Here is a 23685-nt window from a genome sequence, read left to right as displayed (position 1 = left end):
CTTTAGGGGATTTCGGTATGGTGAGATACTCAGTGACAGTCTAAGCTTATGCTGTACTTGTTTTGAAGACATTTTTACTTGTTCCAAGATTTAACATACTCTTATACCACTGGGTATTAATGAAAATATGTAATAAATTACCTTCACAATACTTTGTGCTCTCCTGACTCTTAAAAAAAAAAAAAAAAGATGAAAGGTCATACAGTTTTGTGTTTTGTTTTTACCTTTAATACAGTTTATAACCCGTATCATCTTTGTAATTTATGACTTTTCTGATTGATTCTTCAGAATAACTTAGTTCAGTGTTTTCATTTTTCTTATCAAGGAAAAGTGTTTAAGCTTCTAAAATGTCATCTATCAAGCACCTGGTTTATGCGGTTATTCGTTTCTTACGGGAACAAAGTCAGATGGACACTTACACCTCCGACGAACAAGAAAGTTTGGAAGGTATGCATCTGCTCTTTGTGTTCATTTATATCATAATTATAAACGAGGACTAAAATAGCTGTAAGCCCAGCTTGATGATCTATTGTAACAAAAATCAGAATTTTCTTTGATCTTTCAAGGAGAGGCCTGATTATAAGGTTATCGTATTTCCATTTTCTGAAGCTTGTTTTGTTTAACATCAAATTAAGAGGACTATTGTTTATTTATTGAACAAATACTATATGTAGAAAGTATGCTGTTCATATTATAGGCAATGTTTTCTTCACAGCAACTGTTATGTTAGTATTATCCCCATTTAACAAGTGAGAAAATGAAACCAGGGCCAGACTTGGTAGCTCATGCCTGTAATCCCAGCACTTTGGGAGGCTGAGGCTGGTGGATCATTTGAGGTCAGGAGTTCGAGACCAGGCTGGGCAACATGGCAAAACCCTGTCTCTACTAAAAATACAAAAAGTAGCCAGGTGTGGTGGCACTTGCCTGTAGTCCCAGCTACTCGGGAGGCTGAGACAGGAGAATGGCTTGAACCCAGAAGGCGGAGGCTGCAGTAAGCTGAGATCCCATCACTGCACTCCAGCCTGGGCCATGAGGGAGATCCTGTCTCAAAAAAAAAAAAAAAAGAAAGAAAATGAAACCAAATAGCATAACCAGATAACACAGCTGATATGTGATAAAGCCTGGTTAATACTCTGAAGATCTTGTTGTCTGCATTTCCTAATAGGAAAGCATCCAGTTTAGAAATAATATATAAAAATACCTGAGTCATTTTAATAGCACTATGTAAAAGTCTAATAATTATACCACTCGTAAGATCTGACCAGTGCCTAATTTCGAACTTGAAATGAAAGCATTTCACCTGTGTTTTACATTAACTTTAATATTGGCTTCAGTAATCTGTAAAGTTGAACAGGACGTAGGTGATGGCATCGTGTGTTTCCTCGACACCATCTTTGTTCTTCATGTTTATGTGTTACAAAATTTAAATTCAGTACAACCATAACAAGGTAGAATTTGGAAGATGGGCTTGTGGAGGTTCAGTGAATCTGGTGTCCCCGTGGCCTAAAGTCTTTTATTTATTTATTTATTTTTTGAGACAGGGTCTGTCTGGCTCTGTCACCCAGGCTGGAGTGTAGTGGCACGATCTCAGCTCACTGCAACCTCCACCTCCTGGGCTCAAATGATCCTCCCACCTCAGTCTCCCAAGTAGCTGGGACTTCAGGAGTACACTACCATGCCTGGCTAAGTTTTTTATTTTTTTTTGTAGAGACAGGGTTTCGCCATGTTGCCCAGGCTGGTCTCAACCTCCTGGGCTCAAGTAATCCACTCGCCTTGGCCTCCCAAAGTACTGGGATTACAGGCATGAGCCAGCCCTCCCAGCCCTAAAGTCTTAATTATTGCAGTAAGAGTGCATTTGGAAGAACTTAATAAATAACAGTATAGTTTAAATTTCCCATCTTAAAACTGCTTCTGTAATTTCAACAAGCACTTCCCTGTGAATATGCTTTTAGGAGGTGGAGATGAAAATTGGGCATTTGCTCTAAATATCTGCTTGCAGTCTGGTTAGATGATGTCTTTCCAGGTGGCAGTGAGAGGAGCAGGTGATGCACAGTTGGAGAACATTGCCATCAGTCCATTTAATATTAAGGTCTTTTTGTTCTTGATGATTAGACTATGTGAAGATAAAGTTGATTGGTTATCTAAGGAGAATGTTAGTTATGATTGCTCTGTAGCAAACAGATAAATGCAGTCATTTAAGAAAAGATGTTTCTTTTCTAATCAAAGGCAGCATAAAAGTTTTAAGGGCCAGAAAGAAAATTGAGGGTTTTTTTTTTTTTTTTTAAACCAAGATGTTACGTCCTATTTTTAGGATGGTATTCAGCCAAAAATATGTGCCTTCAGCTGTTTGTTATATATGGCAGTCAGAAAGGGTGCCAATTGTTTTTGACTGACCCCTATTTTTGACTCTGTGAGTCTAATTTAATTGAACATGAAATCATGTGGAGGTGTCTGCCCACCTTCTAGACATTTTTAAAAGCCCTGGGAAAGAAGCCTCAGTTCTGATACCAGCTTTACCACTACTGTGAAGCTGATGTATCATCAGCTTTGTCTTGCCATCAGATTATGTCACCCACTCCTCAATTATTGTCATCTACTGACATTTGCTTCGTTCCTTGACTAATTGTGGTTCCTGTTCACTGTCACTCTCTCTAGCACTACTCCTATTTAGTTCTTGGCAATTGCAATATACTGATAGATGATTATTTTAGTTCCCTGGCTCTCAGTTCTTGACCTCGTCCAGTGATCTCAAATACTTGATCATATTCTAGATCAGTGGTTCTCAACTCGGGGGTGATTTTGCAGTATCTGGATACATTCTGATTGTCACAACTGGGTGAGGGGGGTGGCTGGTATTACTGGCATCTAGTGAGTAGGTAGAGGCCATGGATGCTGCTAATGCACAGGACAGCCCTTCACAAGAAGAAATTACGTGATCCAAAAGGTCAGTATGTAGAGATTGAGAAAGCCTTCCCTAGACTTAATCATTACCAGAATTGCATTCCTCCCCTAATCTCTGTCCCAAACATTTCACTTCCTGACCACTATTGCCTGTCCTTCCAAGCTTACTCCCTCTAGAATCCCTACTCCAGCTATTCTTTGACCCAACCAATACCTCCAGTCTGTTCATCCCTCACCTTTTCCCACACCTCGTTACTCATCTTAAATTCCATAGTTGATAATTACAATTATTCCCTCGTAACTCTTTCCCTTTCTTGCAAAGCCCAACTTTGTTTAAATCCAGCTCTCCACCTACTCTGTGCCCACCTACTCACACCCACTCATGTATATAGATGGAGCAAAACACACAACTTTGCTGACTAGTCCCACTTGAAATTCATGGCTCTGAACTTCAAGCAGCCTTTAATGCTTTAATGCTGTCAGGCAATCACGCCCTCTGTTCCAAGTTCATTCGTACATTTATTTTCCTAGATGACCATTTTAACACTTTCTCATATCTTCTGAAACCCTCAAACCTCTTTCACTGTCCTCACTTTTAGTTGGTTACTTTGCTTTCTACTCCACCAAGAAAACTGAAATAATAAGAAAATAGCTGGGTACGACAGCACTCACATACTCGGCCTGCCTGCCTGTTTGCCTAGCTATTACCATAGGTGGACTATTCGCGCCTAAATGGAACCCCTCTACTGGTATACTAGATCCCATCCTCTCTCACCTACTCCAGGATATCACTCTAGTTATTTTTTTTTATCTTATAAAATTTTCATACTCTACTGGATCATTTCCATCATAATATAAACTTACCATTATTCTCCCTTCTTCAAAAAAGCAAAAATAAACAGCAAATAATTATTTTACCATACTACCCCTAACCCATTACTGCTTAATTGTATGTCTCCCTTTGCAGCAAAACCATTTAAAGAATTGTCTATGCTTGCTTTCTCCAAACCCTCTCCTTCTATTCTTCTTAAACGCATTCTGATTAAGCCTTTGCCTCTCTCTCTCAATCTATACCACTCTCATCAACGTCATTAGTGATTTCTGTGTTGTTTAATTTAATGGTCAGTTCTCAGCTTTCATCTGAGTTATTAGCTGTTATTGATAATGTTGATGGTCATTTCCTCACTGCCCCCAACCCCACCCCCAGTATATTTTATTTAGTTTCCAGGATACCTCATGCTTTCTTGGCTTTCTTATCTCATTGTTTGCTTCTTTTCTGTCCCCTTTGCTGGTTCCTCTTCTTTTCCCTGACCTGGCGTACCCAGAGTCCGCTGCTTAATCCTCTTGTCTTCATTATCTATACCCATTTCTTTGGTGATATCATTCAGCTTCTTAGCCTTAAATACCCCGTATCTATATGCTATTTCCCAAATTTATGCCCTCAGCTCAGACCTTTCTCCTGAAGGTCTTCTTATATATCCAAGTACCAACTAGATATCTCCACTTGCATGTCTAATAGGCATCCCAAATTTAAATTGCCAAAACCGAACTTCTGATTCCCCCACCCAAAATCTGTTCTATGTGCAATTTCCCTATCTCTGTTTATGGCAGCTTCATCTTTTCTGTTGCTCAGGCCAGAAACTTGGGTATCATTCTGGACTCTTCTCTTTCTCAAATACTCTGTAACTAATCATTCAATAAATCCTGTCAGCTACACTTTCAAAATATGTCTAGAGTTTGACATTTCTTATCATCTCCACTGATATCACCTCTGGATAGAACTAACTATTTCTTGGCTGTTTTAGTGTGGCAGCCTCTAACTGGTGTCTCTGCTTCTCTTCTTGCCCCTCCATTGGCTGTTGCAAACACAGGCATCAGGGATCTTTACGAACAGAGTATGTCAGTTTCTATGATTTATCTACTCAAAACGTGACTTAAGTAACATGACTTCTCATGTTACTTAGTCATTGTTTAAAGGATCTTTATAATTTGACTTCTGTGACATATTTTTCACCTCCTCCTCCCATTTCTCATTTGGCTTCAGCCGTATTAGCTTTCTCTTTATAAATGTACCATATCCTCTTGCCTATGGGCTTTTGATCTGGCTGGTTCCTCTGCCTGGAATGGTCTTCACAGATAATGGTAACACTCCCATCTCCTTCAAGTCTTTTTCAAATCTCTTTTCTCAGTAAGGCCTACTCTGAACTCTCTGTTAAGCCTTCAGCTGTGGGCCAGGTGTGGTGGCTCACACCTGTAACCCCAGCACTTTGAGAGGCCAAGGTGGGCAGATCACCTGAGGTCGGGAGTTTGAGACCAGCCTGGCTAACATGGTGAAACTCCATCTCTACTGAAAATACAAAAACTAGCCAGGCGTGGTGGCACACGTCTGTAATCCCAGCTACTCAGGAGGCTGAGGCAGGAGAATAGCTTGAACCCGGGAGGCACAAGTTACAGTGAGGCAAGATTGCGCCACTGCACTCCAGCCTGGGCAACAGAGCGAGACTCTGTCTCAAAAAAACAAACAACAGCAACAAAACCCTGCAGCTGCTTTTCTGCTCAACTGCCCACACTTTCCATCTTCCTTACCCTTTACTACCTGTTTATTGTTTATGGTCCACCTCTCCATCCCTTACTAGGAAGTAAACCCCAAGAGGTTAGAGGTCTTTTCTGTTTTATTCACTGATATGTTGAAAGTGTCTAGAAAAATGCTTGACACATGATAGGTGCTTAATAAATATTTGTTGAATTGAATCCAATGGTCTTGGGCATTTGCTTGGTTGGTTTGGATCTTAGTTTCTAAGTCTATTTGGTAGACATACTTGCCTCCTCGCAGCCAATATATTTGTGAAGAGAATCTGAATCAGTGAATGGCAGGTACATAGCATGTGAAAACTTTTGAATTAAGTGTTATACAGATGGGCTGTGGTATTACTGAATAGAATTCTTCACTCACCTTTCTCTATCAGTACCAGACTATTTTTGTTTGGTGTTACAGTGGAACAATAAGTATATATAGTATTTCTTTAGATTTTGTGACTTATTCCTGGATGTCTATTATTTTAAATAGGAATAAATAGGAATAGGTTCTTCTAAAAGGAAGATCAAATGTCATAATCTCTGTTTGATAAATGAGAATCTTGAGGTAAATGTAAGTTAAATTGTTGTACCCAGGTTATTTAATTTTTTTGGCCTGGATCAATAAGGATAATGAGACAGTCCTAGCCGGGCACGGTGGCTCAAGCCTGTAATCCCAGCACTTTGGGAGGCTGAGACGGGCGGATCACAAGGTCAGGAGATCGAGACCATCCTGGCTAACACGGTGAAACCCCGTCTCTACTAAAAAATACAAAAAACTAGCCGGGCGAGGTGGCGGGCGCCTGTGGTCCCAGCTACTCTGGAGGCTGAGGCAGGATAATGGCGTAAACCCGGGAGGCGGAGCTTGCAGTGAGCTGAGATCCGGCCACTGCACTCCAGCCTGGGCGACAGAGCCAGACTCAGTCTCAAAAAAAAAAAAAAAAAAAAAAAAAAATGAGACAGTCCTGGGTTCCAAGGCTGTGGTTAGCTTTGTTTACTAAATCATATGCCTTTCTAAATATGTGTTATTGTTGAACACTATACATTTTGGCAACTAGGTTTACTTATCAAAATAGAATTGCATTTAGAAAAAAAAAAAAGGCCACCTCCTTTAGGGATACTTAATTGTATCCAGTATGTGCCAGATCTGTGATGTGAGGTTAGTGGCAGCAGAGATAAAGAAGGTGGACTGGACTGCCTTAAGAACATAGGGCATAAAATCCCTCAGAGTTATCACATGGACTTTTCACCTGTCAGTGTTTAGCTCTGAAGTTCCATAATTTAGTGTTTTGCTAAGGGCTTGGTTGGGTACTGTCCATCTTTTACAAGGCTGTAAATTAATTTTTTTTGGTGGGGAGGCAGATAAACGCTCTCTTCCACAGATTTGATTGTTTATTTCCTCCAAATTCAAATGTCACTTTCACTGCAAAAAAGGCAGTAGATTAAGTTGATTGAGCGTCTACCTTTGCCAGACCCTGTTAAAGTCGAAGACGAATAAGATGTAGGCCCCGCTAGGGATAAAAGACTTTAAGGAAAACAAGATGTAGACTCTTTAATATGGGAAGACAAACATTTAAGTGCATATAATACAGTGTGATAAGTACAATAATGGAAACGTGTACAAGCCACATGGCAAAGTATAGGAAATGACCAATCTGATCAAGAAGACAAGATGTTTATCAAGAATAAATATATACATATACATACTTTTTTTTTTTTTTTTTGAGACGGAGTCTTGCTCTGTTGCCCGGGCGGAGTGCAACGGCATGATCTCAGCTCACCACAACCTCTGCCGTCCAGGTTCAAGTGATTCTCCTGCCTCAGCCTCCAGAGTAGCTGGGATTACAGGCACCCGCCACCATGCCTGGCTAATTTTTTTTTTGTATTTTTAGTAGAGACGGGGTTTCACCATGTTGGTCAGTCTGGTCTTGAGCTCCTGACCTCAGGTAATCCACCCTCCTTGGCCTCCCAAAGTGCTGGGATTAGAGACATGAGTCACTGTGCCTGGACACATACATTATTATTATTATTACTACTGTTATTATTTTAAATAGCAGTCTTCGTGGCAATGAGAGCCTATTTTCTTGTGGCCCAGTGTTTTACGTGCAAGTACAACTGCTTGATAGGAATAGAAAGGGAGAGCATAGGGATGGGTAAATAGTAGTAGGGCTTGGTAGGAATAGAAAGGGAGGAGAATAGGGATGGGTGAACAGTAGATTATTTTGTATCTAAAAGACCCTTTGACTTTTTATCATTGGTAATTTAGTTTCTTATTAAATCCCTCTTTAAGGAGAATTGTTCTGTGATTACTGAAAGTAATAGTGTTTCTTCAAAATAGTGTTTGACAGAGGTAATTTCCCCAGGACTGCAATTCATACATAATGTATCTTTTAAAAGTTACATACAAGTATAAGGGAATCTACTTCACACTGTCTGGAAATACACTGGGCGTTTTGGGTACATTCTCATCTCATTGAGCCAGGAGTGAATTCCTTTCCAAAGGTGAGCACTATCAGGATGAGAATCTGCTTCCCTTCCCCTCAAAGGGTAATTGTAGAGAGGACAGGATATATGCTATCCGCCATTAACTACCTGCTCCCATTTTCTCGAATCCCAAGTTTTCTCTCTAATTCATTCTCAATGTTCCTGCCAGACTTTTAGTTCTAAACATAATTTAGTTATGTTACTCTCCTTTACTAATTTATTTAATGGCTCTCCATTTGCTCATTTCTTGAAGTCTAAATCTTTTTAAAAATGCCATTTCAGGTGGCTTGTCATCTACACAGACTTCTTTTGTTTTTTGAAGACAGAGTCTCACTCTGTCGCCCAGGCTAGAGTGCAGTGGGGTGATCTCGGCTCACTGCAACCACTGCCTCCTGGGTTCAAGCAATTCCCATGCCTCAGCCTCCCGAGTAGCTGGGATTACAGGGGCATGCAACCACGTCCGACTAATTTTTATGTTTTTCGTGGAGATGGGGTTTCACCATGTTGGCCAGGCTGGTCATGAATTCCTGACCTCGGGTGATCTGCCTTCCTCAGCCTCCCAAAGTGCTGGGATTACAGACGTGAGCCACCGAACCTGGCCTCTAACGACACACTTCAAACATAATCCCTCACCATGTCTTTCCATCCACTGTATACCCTAGCCATACCAACCATTTATTTTGCATACAATAAAAATAGACAAGGCCCCATCACCATTTAACATGCTTTATATTTTGCTTATATATGTTGTCTTCCTTTATTAAAATATAAGCTTTATCATGTAGACAGTGATTTTTTTCTGTTAGGTTTATTACTGTTTCTCTACCACCTTAGACTAGTGCCTTACACATAGTAGGCACTTGGCAAATTTGCATGGATGAATGAATTTTTAAAATCTATCTTCACGTGAGTACACCAGGATTAATATTAAGTGCTTCTTCCTATGTGCTGGGGGCTATGTTCTGTTACTATTAGTGTTTTTAATTAATGGAGAATTCGGTTTCTCACATTTTTTTAAAAAAAGATAATATTTTAGGTTTGTAGCGAGAGTACTTTTTTTGATTTGTTTTTGTTTTTGTTTTTTTGAGATGGGGGTCTCAACCCAGGCTGGAGTGTAGTAGTGAGATCTTGGCTCACTGTAACCTCCTCTTCCCAGGCTCAAGCAATCCTCCTACCTCAGCCTCTCGAGTAGCTGGGACCATAGGTGCGCGCCACCATGCCTGGCCAATGTTTTGTATTTTTGGTAAAGATTTCTCCATGTTGCCCAGGCTGGCCTTGAATTCCTGAGTTCAGGCAATCCACTCTCATTGGCCTCCCAAAGTGCTGGGATTACAGGCGTAACCCACCACACTTGGCTAAGTTGTTGGTATTAATGACTTGCTCTTTCTTTCTGGTAGCCTTCAACAAGAATATGATGTAATACGTATATTGAGAAATTATATTCTAGACAACATTTTTCCTTAAGTGAGGAATAAGAAATCAAGTCGTTGCCAGGTGTGGTGGCTCATGCCTATAATCCCAGCACTTTGGGAGGCCGAGGTAGGATGCTCACTTGAGCCCAGGAGTTTGAGACCAGCCTGGACAATGTGGCAAGACCCCGCCTCTGCAAAAAGATTTAAACAGTTAGCATGTGGCTAATGCCTATAGTCTCAATTACTAAGGGAGCTGAGGCGGGGGGATCCCTTGAGCCCAGGAAGTCAAGGTAACAGTGAGCTATAATTGTGCCACTGCATTCCAGCCTGGCCACAAAGCGAAAACTTGTCTCTAAAAAAAATTAGGGGCCGGGCGCGGTGGCTCAAGCCTGTAATCCCAGCACTTTGGGAGGCCGAGACGGGCGGATCACGAGGTCAGGAGATCGAGACCATCCTGGCTGACACAGTGAAACCCCGTCTCTACTAAAAAATACAAAAAAACTAGCCGGGCGAGGTGGCGGGCGCCTGTAGTCCCAGCTACTCGGGAGGCTGAGGCAGGAGAATGGCGTGAACCCGGGAGGCGGAGCTTGCAGTGAGCCAAGATCACGCCACTGCACTCCAGCCTGGGCGGCAGAGCGAGACTCTGTCTCAAAAAAAAAAAAAAAAAAAAAAAAAAAAAAAAAAAAAATTAGGAAGAAAGAAAGAAAGGAAGGGAAGGTGAAGGGAGAGTGGGAGGGTGAGGAAGGAAGAAGGAAAATCAGTGTGTTTTCCTTCGATAGCTAGTCTATAAACAGAAATTTCTTTACAGCTGAACCAATGTTTTCCTTATGTTCTGTGATCAAAATACTGAATTTCCATACATTGCAGTTCTATCAGAAAAAAAAAAACTTGTTTTTTTTTTTTTAATTGCTGATTGTTTTTTACTATTAAAATTTATTTTAAGTTGCAATTCAGTGCTTGGAGACAGTTTTTAAGATCAGCCCAGAAGATACACACCTAGCAGTTTCACAGCCTTTGACGGAAATGTTTACCAATTCCTTCTGTAAGGTATGTTATCATTATTTTTCTCATTATTAACTGATATAAATATGACTACAATTTTATGTTAATAGGTTGTTAATAGTTGAGGGGCCAGGTATATTAACTTCATCCTGTATATAAGGTAAATAGTCTGTCTATATGGATATAATTGGGTGTCTAAAATGTAACTCATTTAATGTGCTTTAGATTTTCATATTGATAACTATTTTCATCTTCTCACCTTTTATATTTAATGATATGTATTAGTGGACTTTTAAGTTCTTTACAGTATCTGAGTATTTTTTTTTCTTGAATGTCATTTCAATGAATCTGAGTATTTTTCGATTTCCAGCATCTGAATTGATGTTTCCCTAAAACGTGGAATACAGCTTTAAAAAGTTTTAATGTCTAGGAAGCAGCCATGTGGAAATAGATTCATCTGGAATCGAATAATCATTTCTGAAGCAGAAGTCATCAAATTTGCCCATTGATGGGGCTCTTTAAAACAGGAAAAGGTTAAGGGTCACTGGGCAAAACTAAGACTGAAATCCAAGTTTGCTGATCCCTGTTCCTGGGGACTATTTATACATGGTCTTGGGTTTCTGGCCTTTTCAGGAAACAGACCATGAGACTGAAAAATGCTAAGGTTAGTGAGTTTAGGGCTCCCACATGTGGGTTGAACTCTCACTTGTTTCTTTGTTTTTCTTTTTTTCTGAGGCAGGTCTCTCTCTGTCACCCAGCCTGGAGTCTAGTGGTGTGATCATGGCTCATTGCAGCCTCAACCACCTGGCCTCAAGCAGTCCTCAATTCTCACACCTTAGACTCACGAGCAGCTGGGACTACAAGCACACACCACTACACCCAGTTAATTTTTGTTTGTTTGTTTTTGTTTTTTAGTAGCAACGGAGTCTTGCTTTGTTTGTTATGTTGCCTAGGCTGGTCCTGAACTCCTGAGCTCAAGCCGTCATCCTGCCTTGGCCTCCAAAAAGTGCTCAGATTATAGCCGTGAGCCACCACACCTGGCCCCACATATTTCTTTATGACATTTTGGTGCCTCATGGGCTCCTTTTGTTTTTCTAACTCCATACTTGAGCTTTAGTATATAATGAAGAATTCTGGAGTGAAGCTGAAACATATCTTGCACACTTCAGTGTGGAGTGGACATTGCTGACAATACCATACTTGACTGGATCCTCCAGGCTCTGTTTCTCGAACTTCTTGGAAAGAGGTTGTTAGAGTTGCAATGAAGATGGCAACTTGGCAGTAAATCATTCCCTTTTATTACACGTGGGAGAAAAATAATGCACTTATACATTAATTCATCAAACAGATGAATTCTTATTGTGTGACAAGATATAAGGAGATAGTAACGTTTATCTCTGTTCCTCATCAGGGAACTCCCTTTTTCTTCCCTTTGGTGATGGTGGGCTGTGGTTCTTTCCTTGATTGGGCCTGTGGCCCCCTCAGGGAACCCTGTTTCAGTGGCTAGATATGGTTATGGATAAAGCAGACCTTCTTTGCTGTCAGATATGTGAGGCCTGTGCTTGAGACAGTTTTAGATTTGCTCACTCTTTAGCTACTGTCACCATTGACTTAATACTGAAGATATTAGAACTTTTTTTTTTTTTTTTCTTCTCAGGAAGCTCTAATTGACTTTTACCCTCTGTTTGAATAAAGCTTTTTCTTTATTTTGCTGTATCTCCCTGATTGCATTTAATTATAAGAAGTTTGTTGGTCACTATTGTTAAAATACAGTTTACTGAAACTGGCTGCTGAAAATATCTACAGTTGTGTTATATGTGGTATCGTATTTCTTTTTTTTTCTTTTTTTTTTTTTTTGAGATGGAGTCTTGCTCTGTCGCCCAGGCTGGAGTGCAGTGGCGCAATCTCAGCTCACTGCAACCTCTGCCTCCCAGGTTCAAGCGATTCTCCTGCCCCAGCCTCCTGAGTAGCTGGGACTGCAGGCGTGCGCCACCATGCCTGGCTAATTTTTTTTTTTTTTTGAGAAGGAGACTTGCCCTGTTGCCCAGGCTAGAATGCAGTGGCACGATCTCAGCTGACTGCAACCTCCGCCTGCCGGGTTCAAGTGATTCTTCTGCCTCAGCCTCCTGAGTAGCTGGGATTACAGGCACCCGCCACTGTGCCCGGCCCTGGCTAATTTTCGTATTTTTAGTAGTGACGGAGTTTCACCATCTTGGCCAGGCTGGTGTCGAACTCCTGATCCAATGATCCGCCTGCCTCGGCCTCCCAAAGTGCTGGGATTATAGGCATTAGCCACCACGCCTGGTCTCATAATTCTTTAGTAGTCTTATTTTACAGCTATGGCTTCATTCCATATATGTTTGTTGACAGAGTATGGCAGAGAAAGTGTAAAATTCACCTGAAATAGCATCAAGATTGTTGTAATTAAAGAAATTATTTGTCTCACCAAGTGTACTTGATTGTTATATTGGTCATTTTATCTTTAGGATACTGCTTTTCTATTTTTTTCCCCCAGTTATGTTTATATACCAAGTGGATTCATTCCCTTCATTTAAAGTAGGTAGCTCTTGCTCCCCCATGGTGAACTGCTCAAATTTATGCAATGAATATGATAATTAGTTTTCAAACTATAAAACAGTGGCAATTTTGGCAAATAATTTAGAAGGTTTGGGAAGACAGAAGAGATTATAATCTATTTTTTAATATGCTATTTTTCTGACCCCCAAATCGCTTTTTCCCATGTATAAAGTGCCTAGGTTTATTGGAAAATTTAAAATACAGGGAACCCTAAAGCCAAGTACTGTAGGATGGTAATGTGTCTTTGAATTCTGTTTAGATCCTGAGTAACTACAGTCAGTTTTAAGTAGTGACCTCTACTTAGGAAGGTTCTCATTTTGATTCTGTATTTTTATTCCAGTATTTTATGCTTAGGAAAACTGATTAGTAGATAATGATTTTTAAAAAAATAAGGACAAGACCCATATATTTGTCCGTGATTTTTTACTTGTGAATATTTATGTCTAATTTGCAAAATATATTTCTGATGTTAGAGCTATCAGTTTTGTGGAAACTCTAATCAAGACAAAGGTAATGATGAATATAGACTACAGTACATAGGGCTGGGCATGGTGGCTCATGCCTATAATCCCAACACTTTGGGAGGCCAACATGGGAGAATTGCTTAAGCTAGGAGTTTGAGACCAGCCTGAGCAACATAGGGAGACCCTATCTCTATAAAAAATTTAAAAGTTACTCAAGTGTAGTGGCACACACCTGTAGTCCTAGCTACTCTGGAGGCTGCGGTGGGAGGATCACTTGAGCCCTGGAGGTTGAGGTTGCAGTTAGCCATGGTCACACCACCATACTCCAGCCTGGGTGACAGAGTGAGACCCTGTCTTAAAAACAAACAACAACAACAACTATATGTATGTATGTATATTACATAGGTCAATGGCTACAAATTATGCTTCTTTAAAAAAATGATAGACTGATTTATGAACTTCAGAGTCAAGTTTAAAAGCAATACAATTTTAAAAAGATCTTTCAAAAATGAAAAAACATACTGTGTTCCCCATGCCACTCAAGATTTTTCTAAATCTTAACATTTGGTTTTCATAAGCACCTGTAGTTTGAACCTTATTAATGGAAAGTTGGTGTTGGAATGATAGTAGGTACTAAAGACAGGGATTTTATAGTGTTTTCTTTTCTTTCTTTTTTTTTCTTTTTGAGAAGGAGTCTTGCTCTGTTGCCCAGGCTGGAGTGCAGTGGTGCCATCTCAGCTCACTGCAAGCTCCGCCTCCTGGGTTCACGCCATTCTCCTGCCTCAGCCTCCCGAGTAGCTGGGACTACAGGTGCCCGCCACCTTGCCTGGCTAATTTTTTTTTGTGTGTGTGTTTTTAGTAAAGACAGGGTTTCATTGTGTTAGTCAGGATGGTCTCGATCTCCTGACCTCATGATCCGCCTGCCTTGGCCTCCCAAAGTGCTGGGATTACAGGCGTGAGCCACTGCACCTGGCAGTGTTTTCTTATCTTGTAGTAAAATTAATATATGTTCATTGTTTTTAAAAAGTTGGGGCCAGGTGTGGTGGCTCATGCCTGTAATCCCAGCACTTTGGGAGGCTGGGGCAGGCGGATCACGAGGTCATGAGATCTAGACCATTCTGGCCGATGTGGTGAAACCCTGTCTTTACTAAAAATACAAAAATTAGCAGGGCGTGGTGACACGCACCTGTAGTCCCAGCTACTTGGGAGGCAGAGGCAGGAGAATTGCTTGGACCTGGGAGGTGGAGGTTGCAGTGAGCCGAGATCATGCCACTGTACTCCAGCCTGGCAACACAGCAAGACTCCATCTCAAAAAGAAAAGAAAAAAAAATTGGACAATATGGAAACATGGAAGTTAAAATTTTAATTCTGATACACATCTTTCCAGGCTGTTTTTAATGTTTGTGCTAACATATTTATATAACATATTATAAATGATTTTCTGTAGACTGATTTTGACTTTGTAAGGTATATCTTAGATAGGATATTAGATATTTTGTTCCAAAATTTTCACTAATATAAACAATCCCTTGATCATATTTCTATTCCTGTTCTTTACATACTAATTCCATTGTTTTGTTTATGAAGTAGGATTGCCGGGTATGGGAAATGCACATTTTTTAAAAGTTTGATTCACACATTCTTCATATTCTTTTTCTTTTTTTTTTTGAGACAAGATCTGGCTCTGTTGCCCAGGCTGGAGTACAGTGCCATGATCTCAGCTCACTGCAACCTCTGCCTCCTGGGCTCAAGCCATTCTCCTACCTTAGCCTCCCAAGTAGCTGGGACTACAGGCACATGCCACCACACCTGGTTAATTTTTGTGTTTTCTGTAGAGATGGGGTTTCACCATATTGCCCAGGCTGGTCTCGAACTCCTGAGCTCAAGCTTTCCATCCACCTCGACCTCCCAAAGTGCTGGGATTAAGGCATGAGCCACCGGGTCCAGTCACACATATTCATATTTCTAATAAAAAATATATGAGAGGACTTTTCCCCTATTTTTTGTTAATGCTATTATTTAGGAATTTGATTTCATGATGTGGAGTTACAGATGATTTAAAATGTGAGTAATTTATTATTATTTTATAGTATGCTAGAATGATTCTTTATGTAGCTAAAGGGAAGTGCATTGATTTTTATTTAATTTCAGAATGATGTTCTGCCCCTTTCAAACTCAGTGCCTGAAGATGTGGGAAAAGCTGACCAATTAAAAGATGAAGGTGAATATTTCATACAAAAATGACTTACTTAGTAAAGCTTTCTGAACCTGTGGAGGAAATTACTGTCAATTGATATAGTTCTGATTTACACCACCAAGACTAGATTGTCATGAGTGCACATGGCATTTACAAAACAGAAGTGAATGTGATGGGTGAGAAGCCTGCAAGTACAGAATGGCTTGTGGGCAATACAGTTATAGCTTGCTTCAAGAGAAACAGATCTGTTGTGAGTAAAAGTTGCAGAACAAATAACTTGAGGGCGAATTGCTTCTGACTGTTTTTGCTACTTTTACTGTAGGATCTCAAATTCTTTATACTTAAAAAGAGGAAAATAATTTTCAGCATTATTTTAACTTTCGTATCTTTAGTGTTTTTGAGTTCTTTGAAATTTGTTAAGGTAGGCACGTGGTACTTGTTTATTAGCTAGCACTTTTGATTACTACATGATTAAATTTTATACTAGTTGGCTATTGAAGCATTCTTGGTTTTGATAAATAAGTCACTGTTGAGGATTTGTGTTCAATTTTTCCATTATGTCAACTATGTTAAGCTATAGACGAGAGTCGTGTCAGGCCTGCAAGATTTGTATTACAAAGCTGTAGGGTACAGTCCTTATCTTTAGCAGTGAGTGAGAGCCAATAAATTCTCTGTTCTGTATATAGACAGGGAGTTATTAGGGAATATGCTATGTTCAGAAACATTTTCTAGCCTTTTCTTTATTTCATAGCTTGAAGAAGGCAGTTGAGTTAAAAAAAATATATATCGTGGCCGGACATGGTGGCTCACAGTAATCCCAGCACTTTGGGAGGCTGAGGCAGGTGGATCATGAGGTCAGGAGATCAAGACCATCTGGCCAACACGGTGAAACCCCGTCTCTACTAAAAATACAAAAATTAGCTGGGCGTGGTGGCGTGTGCCTGTAATCCCAGCTACTCGGGAGGATGAGGCGGGAGAATTGCTTGAACCCGGCAGGCGGAGGTTGTAGTGAGCTGAGATCATGCCACTGCACTCCAGCCTGGCAACAGAGAGACTCCATCTTAAAAAAAAAAAAAGTGTATATATATTTATATATATTTATACACACACACACACACACACACACAATCACCTGGTATCTAAAAAGGTGGATATGAAACAATTATACTGTTCCTCTTCCTTGGGCATGGTCATTTCTCTAGGTCTGTAAATATATACCTGTATCACTGTGGTTTTTGTTTTTGTTTTTTGTTTTTTTTGAGATAGAGTCTCTCTCTGCCACCTAGGCTGGAGTGCAGTGGCAGGATCTCGGCTCACTGCAACCTCTGCCTCCTGGGTTCATGCAATTCTCCTGCCTCAGCCTCCCAAGTAGCTGGTATTACAGGTACATGCCACCACCCTTGGTGAATTTTTTTGTATTTTTAGTAGAGATGGTGTTTCACTATGTTGGCCAGGCTGGTCTTGAACTCCTGACCTGATGTGATCCACCCGCCTTGGCCTCCCAAAGTGCTGGGATTACAGGCTTGAGTCACCATGCCTGGCCTATATCACTGGTTTTTTTTTTTTTTTGAGACGGAGTATATCACTGTTTTTAATGGCTGTGTAGTGTTACATGACACTGAGCATGTCTTACTTACCTAGACAGATAATTTTGTAATCCTAAATAACACTGTCTTTGATATTTTTGTCAGTATTTCTTTTTGCTACTTAGTTTTTTTTTTTTTTTTGAGATGGAGTTTTGCTCTGTTGCTCAGGCTGGAGTGCAGTGGCGCGATCTTGGCTCCCTGCAACCTCTGCCTCCCAGGTTCCAGTGATTCTCCTACCTCAGCCTCCCGAGTAGCTGGGACTACAGGCATGTGGCACCACGCCCAGCTAATTTTTGTATTTTTCGTAAATACAAAAATTTCACTATGTTGAAATTTGAGTTTCACTATGTTGGCCAGGCTGGTCTCAAACTCCTGACCTCAGGTGATCCACCCACCTCGGCCTTCCAAAGTGACGGGATTACAGATGTGAGCCACTGCACCCAACCCTGAATTTTTATATGTTAAGTATTTTATATGTTAAATATTTTATATGTTAAATGTGTTAGGCCTTTTATCATTAACTTATAGTATACATGTGAATAATATTTGTGGTATGTATATATACATTACAGTATCTATACCTTTGAGGTGACACAGGAAAAGACATACAATACAGCTTTAATAATGTAATCATAAAATGCCATCAAGACAAACAGCTCAACAGCAACATCAAAGTCTCAATAACCCAGAAAATTAAAACATTATGACATGGAAATCAAACTGTCTTTGCTAATGCAAACTTTTTGTTTCTTCATAAAAAACGATGTTTTCCTCTCAGTTTCCTTAGAGGCTTTCTATTGATTTCTGTTTTGGGGAAGATCCAAATTAATTTTTTTAACTCTAAAAGATATTTGTTGCGATATAATTCATATATCATACAGTTTATTTCTTTAAAGGGTACAATGCGTTAGTTTCTAGTATATTCTTGGAGTTGTGTAGCCATTACCATAATCAATTATAGAATTTTTTTTTTTTTTCTTGAGACGGAGTCTCCCTCTTTCCACCAGGGTAGATGGAGTGCAGTGGTCTGACCACAGACCACTGCAGCCTCAACCTCCTGGGCTCAAGCAATCCTCCCACTTAAGCCTCCCGAGTAGCTGGGACTACAGGCACACACCACCACCCTGGCAAGTTTTTTTTTTTTTGTAGAGATGGGGTTTCACCATGTTGCCCAGGCTAGTTTCTAATTCCTGGGCTCAAGCCATACGCCCGCCCTGCCCTTCCAAAGTGCTGCGATTACAAGGATGAGCCATCATACCCAGCCTACAGAACATTTTTATAACCCCCCAAACAAAAACCATGTGCTCATTAGTAGTCACTCTTTATATTCATTTTTGACTCCTAATTTACTGTAACTTGAATATTCTGTTTGTGTTCCTTGCAAATTTATGCCCCACTCTTCCTGTTAAGCAGCTAATGATCTATTAAGAACAAGGCTAATGTGAGAGTTTCTGGTTTAAGAAAACTGGAAAGAATCACAGATGCCTTTGAGATGTAAATCCTGCCTCCTAATCTCCATTGTTTCTAATATTTTCTTTTTCTTTCTTTCTTTCTTTTTTTTTTTTTTGAGACGGAGTTTCACTCTGTCGCCTAGGCTGGAATGCAGTGGCGCGATCTCGGCTCACTGCAAGCTCCGCCTCCCGGGTTCACGCCATTCTCCTGCCTCAGTCTCCCGAGTAGCTGGGACTACAGGCGCCCGCCACCACGCCCGGCTAGTTTTTTGTATTTTTTTTAGTAGAGACGGGGTTTCACCGTGTTAGCCAGGATGGTCTCGATCTCCTGACCTCGTGATCCGCCCGTCTCAGCCTCCCAAAGTGCTGGGATTACAGGCTTGAGCCACCGCGCCCGGCCTCTTTTTCTTTTTTTTAAGACAGGGTTTCACTCTGTCACCTAGATTGGAATGCAGTGGTACAATCACGGCTCACTGCAGCTTCAGCCTCCTAAGTTCATGTGATATTCCTGCCTCAGCCTCCAAGTAGCTAGGACTACAGGCATGCACCACTGCGCCTGGCTAATTTTTTTTAATTATTCTTTTTGTTAAGATGGGGGTCCCACTATATTGCCCAGCCTGGTCTCGAATTCCTGGCATCAAGTGATCCTCCCACCTTCACTTCCCAAAGTGTTGGGATTACAGGCATGAGCCAACACGCCCAGACGTATTTTGAACATTGATTCTTTTAAGTGCAGTGGACACTACTTTTTCATTTAATGGTATACAAAAAATAGCCATGGGAAATCTCTTATTTTGCGGAACAGTTATTAACTTAGCTAAATTACTGCCAGATGTATCTGCAGATGCCCTTCCTGAAAATCAGTACTTTGCAGGCCAGCCATGGTATCTGAAATTCTCTTTCTAGAAATTAATCTCCTCAAATCCCCTTTTAAAAATAATCTAACTCTGGAGGGGATAGCACATAAAAATATTATCTGCCACTATCATGATAGCGTGATTAGTTTTATCAGCTTATCCTCAGCAGGGTTCTGAGAACTTGATTATCAGCAGATGTGTGTTTTAACAGGGAAAGAGTGGAAGACCAGGTCCAGATTGAGATGGTGATTAGGGAGGGTGTTGCATCTGGAACGGGCTGGGGCAGCTCTAAAAGGGAGGAGAGAGATGAAGATAAGGAAGGTGAGAAGAGATTCACTTTTGCCATGAGATAGTCATAATTGTTGCATTTACTCTTTTAAGTCTGGATTTTTAAGGTATATAAACATTAATTTTTTAAAAGACTTTGCATTGTTAAAATGATTCAAACACACTGAAAGCTAAATAATATCAACTCTGTAGTACAATATAAAACTTACCTCCAGTGTGAATGAAAAATCATGAGGCGGGCCGGGCGCGGTGGCTCAAGCCTGTAATCCCAGCACTTTGGGAGGCCGAGACGGGTGGATCACGAGGTCAGGAGATCGAGACCATCCTGGCTGACACTGTGAAAACCCGTCTCTACTAAAAACTACAAAAAACTAGCCAGGCGAGGTGGCGGGCGCCTGTAGTCCCAGCTACTCGGGAGGCTGAGGCAGGAGAATGGCGTGAACCCGGGAGGCGGAGCTTGCAGTGAGCTGAGATCCGGCCACTGCACTCCAGCCTGGGTGGCAGAGCGAGACTCCGTCTCAAAAAAAAAAAAAAAAAAAGAAAAATCATGAGGCGGACTTTCATATAATTATAGTTTCCATGATTAAAATGTATCTATCAGAGTTTATGTTTTTAATGTATATTATACTTACTGTACATACTGGTTACTTTATTTTAGGCAATAACCACATGAAAGAAGAAAATTATGCTGCTGCAGTGGATTGTTACACACAGGCAATAGAATTGGATTCCAATAATGCGGTTTACTATTGCAACAGGTAAACTAGCACTATTGTGGCAGGTTTACAATTCTTAAACATTTACATTAATAGCTTTGAAGGACAATGCAAATCTTATTTATTTAGAAAATTTTGGAAGTTCAGCAAAATATAAAGAAGGAAGAAAAATTAAACTTATAAACTTACCATTCAGAGGCAACCACTGTTATTAATCTGTTAGCATATTTTGTCTTACATAAATTTATTCATTTTTATTTTTAATTTTTATTTTTTTTGGGGACGTGGTCTCACTCAGTCACCCAGGCTGGAGTGCAATGGCATGATCTCGGCTCACTGCAACCTCTGCCTCCTGAGTTCAAGTAATTCTCCCACCTCAGTCTCTGCTGGGACACCAGGTGGACAGGTGCACACCACCATTTTTTTTTTTTTTTTTTTTGGTAGAGATGGGGTTTCACTGTTCATGTTGGCCAGGCTGGTCCTGAACTCCTGACTTCAAGTAATCCACCTGCCTTGGCCTCCGAAAGTGCTGGAATTACAGGCATGAGCCACCACACTCGGCCAGTTTATTCATTTTTAGATTCACCTTTGTTCACTGGGCTTATCAAAAATATGTCCTTATTTTATTGCAATCTTTCATAAGCATTATTTAAATGGTTACAAATTAGTCTCTATTACTACTGCTTATTATTTTTTATATTTCCAGCACCTATTGTTGTGGCTAGCAAAGAAGTACTCAGCAAGGGTTATTTCTGAATAAGGAGATAGACATACCTTAGTTTACTTACCTATTGACCTACTGGTGGACATTGAAGTTGCTTCCATTTTTTTTCAATATTAACATATAAAGCTGCAATGAACATCTGTTGTTTCTAAAATATTTTTCATGCTTTAGATTTTCTGGACTTTGGATTTATCCCTGGAAATGCACTTAGTAGGTCTAGAAGTGCAAATTATTTTTCAAATTGTTGATGCAAATTACAAAATTGTCCCACCTTCTTTGAAAATATTTTGAAAAGTCTCCCTAGGAATGTATCTGTTTTGGCTACGCCCTTGATCAGCACTAAGTATGCAAATGATTAATTATTGCTAATTTAATCTTGTTTTCATATTAATTGTTCTAATTTATATTTAAGTACTGGTGAGGTTGGATCTTTTTCAAATGTTGGCCATTTTTGTTTGTTTTTTCCTAAATTTTCTATTTATATCTTCTATAGACTGAATGTTTCTATCCCCTCAAAATTCATATGCTAATGTGAATTTTAAGCCCAATCTCCAATGTCATGGTATTTGGAGGTGGGACCTTTGGAAGGTGATTTAGGTCATGAAAGGAGGATTAATACCTTTATGAAAGAGACTCTGGAGAGCTCCCCTGTCCCTCTTGCCATGTGAGGACACAGCAGGAGGAGTACCCATACCAGTTCTTAGCTTGTTTGACCCCAGACTTCTTTCTTCCTCTTTCTTGGCTCTGTCCTTTTTAACATGGGTCTGACCCCTATAGGCTGCATTTCCCAGGCTCCTTTACCATCTGGCTTTTGTATGGGTTCAGCCATGGAGGTACTGGGCAGGAGACTGGAGGGCAGAAAGAAGAGAGAAGTCTAGGTATTTCTTTCTGCTTTTTTGTTTTATTTTATTTTTTAACATCATGGTGTATATTCAGCAGGGGCTACTTCTCATCCTTGTCTTCCTACTTCTACCCGACACACATACTGCGCTCCTGGTCTTTGCCAGGTGACCTTTGGTATTGGACTTTGTACTTCGTCCTTCAGTCTTAGGGATGGTAATGGCTTCCTGTTGTGAATTTGTGGATTGCTGTACAACTTTGGCCTCTCAGCTCTTCTACTACCTTATGTAATAAGTTCCCTGAATTAAATTACTCTGTTTTAAATATTGAAGTTCCAGTAGAACTTTCTACAGTGATTGAAATGTTCTGTATCTATACTGTCCAGGTCAGTTGCCACTAGCCACAGTGGCTGTTGAGCACTTGAAATGTGGCTAGAGAGCAATTGAAGAACTAAATTTTTAAGTTTAAATCAATTTAAAATTAATTTAGGCCGGGCATGGTGGCCTATGCCTGTAGTTCCAGCACTTTGGGAGGCCGAGGCGGGCAGATCACAAGGTCAGGAGATCGAGACCATCCTGGCTAACACGGTGAAACCCCGTCTTTACTAAAAAAAAATACGAAAAAATTAGCCAGGTGTAGTGGCCGGCGCCTGTAGTCCCAGCTGCTTGGGAGGCTGAGGCAGGAGAATGGCGTGTACCCAGGAGGCGGAGCTTGCAGTAAGCCAAGATCACGTCACTGCACTCCAGCCTGGGTGACAGAGCAAGACTCCGTCTCAAAAAAAAAAAAAAACAAACAAAAATTATATAGCCACCTATGGCTTACGGCTACTATATCAGACAGCAGAGCCCTATATTAAAGATAGAGAACAAAAATCCGTGTGTCTTATTTGCTTTTTAATGTTTTTCATATGTAAAAGTTTTAACAATTTATATAGTCCAATTTTTCTTTTCCTTTGAATCTTATTCCAGTGCTTTTAGACTTAAAGCTCTCCCCATTTACAGACTTGACAAATAACTTCTATTTTCTTATTTTTCATTTCATTTAAATTTTATCATCTCAAGTCTGTTTTGGTTACTGGCATTACTATTTTAACCCATTTGAAACTTGTTATGACGGCCTTATCACCTTTTATTTTATAGTAGGTTCTTAGGTTTGAAAGAGATCTTTAAGTTAACTCAGTCCAATGTTTCATAAACTCATTATTATCATATTTAGGGTAGTCACACCCTTCTGAGACAGCACTCTCTTCCCCTGCCTTTTGTGGTTATATTTGTTAGAAAGGTCTTCCTTATATTGACACTGAATTTGTTTTCCTGTAGCTCCTGTAGCTTCTGTCAGTTGGTTTTACTTAAGGTTAGTTCCAGAATAATTACGATTTTTTTTTTTGAGACGGAGTCTTGCTCTAACGCCCAGGCTGGAGTGCAGTGGCAGGATCTTGGCTCATTGCAACCTCCGCCTCCCAGGTTCAAGTGATTCTCCGGTCTCAGCTTCCCGGGTAGCTGGGACTACAGACATGCGCCACCAGGCCCAGCTAATTTTTAATAGAGACAGGGTTACACCATGTTGGGCAGGCTGGTGTTGAACTCCTGACCTCAAGTGATCTACCTGCCTC

The 23685-nt window shown here is 40.4% G+C and overlaps 1 protein-coding gene across 3 annotated transcripts in view; it reads left to right on the top strand.

Annotated features, from left to right (window-relative positions):
* The window catches only part of SGTB (small glutamine rich tetratricopeptide repeat co-chaperone beta), a 61403-nt gene that overhangs the window by 977 nt on the left and 36741 nt on the right, over positions 1-23685 (top strand). For all 3 annotated transcript variants that reach the window (XM_015140127.3, XM_015140131.3, XM_015140129.3), the window contains exons 2-5: positions 326-447; positions 10315-10418; positions 15566-15635; positions 20452-20551. In XM_015140127.3, coding sequence (XP_014995613.1) covers positions 348-447; positions 10315-10418; positions 15566-15635; positions 20452-20551 — 374 coding nt within the window. In that variant the 5' untranslated portion in view covers positions 326-347. The remainder of the gene's footprint in view (positions 1-325; positions 448-10314; positions 10419-15565; positions 15636-20451; positions 20552-23685) is intronic.

The sequence above is a fragment of the Macaca mulatta genome, chromosome 6 (genome assembly GCF_049350105.2).
Source record: "Macaca mulatta isolate MMU2019108-1 chromosome 6, T2T-MMU8v2.0, whole genome shotgun sequence".
NCBI classification, from domain to species: Eukaryota; Metazoa; Chordata; class Mammalia; order Primates; family Cercopithecidae; genus Macaca; species Macaca mulatta.
The sequence above is the reverse complement of the archived record's forward strand: the minus strand, read 5'-3'. Positions and strand labels throughout refer to the sequence as shown.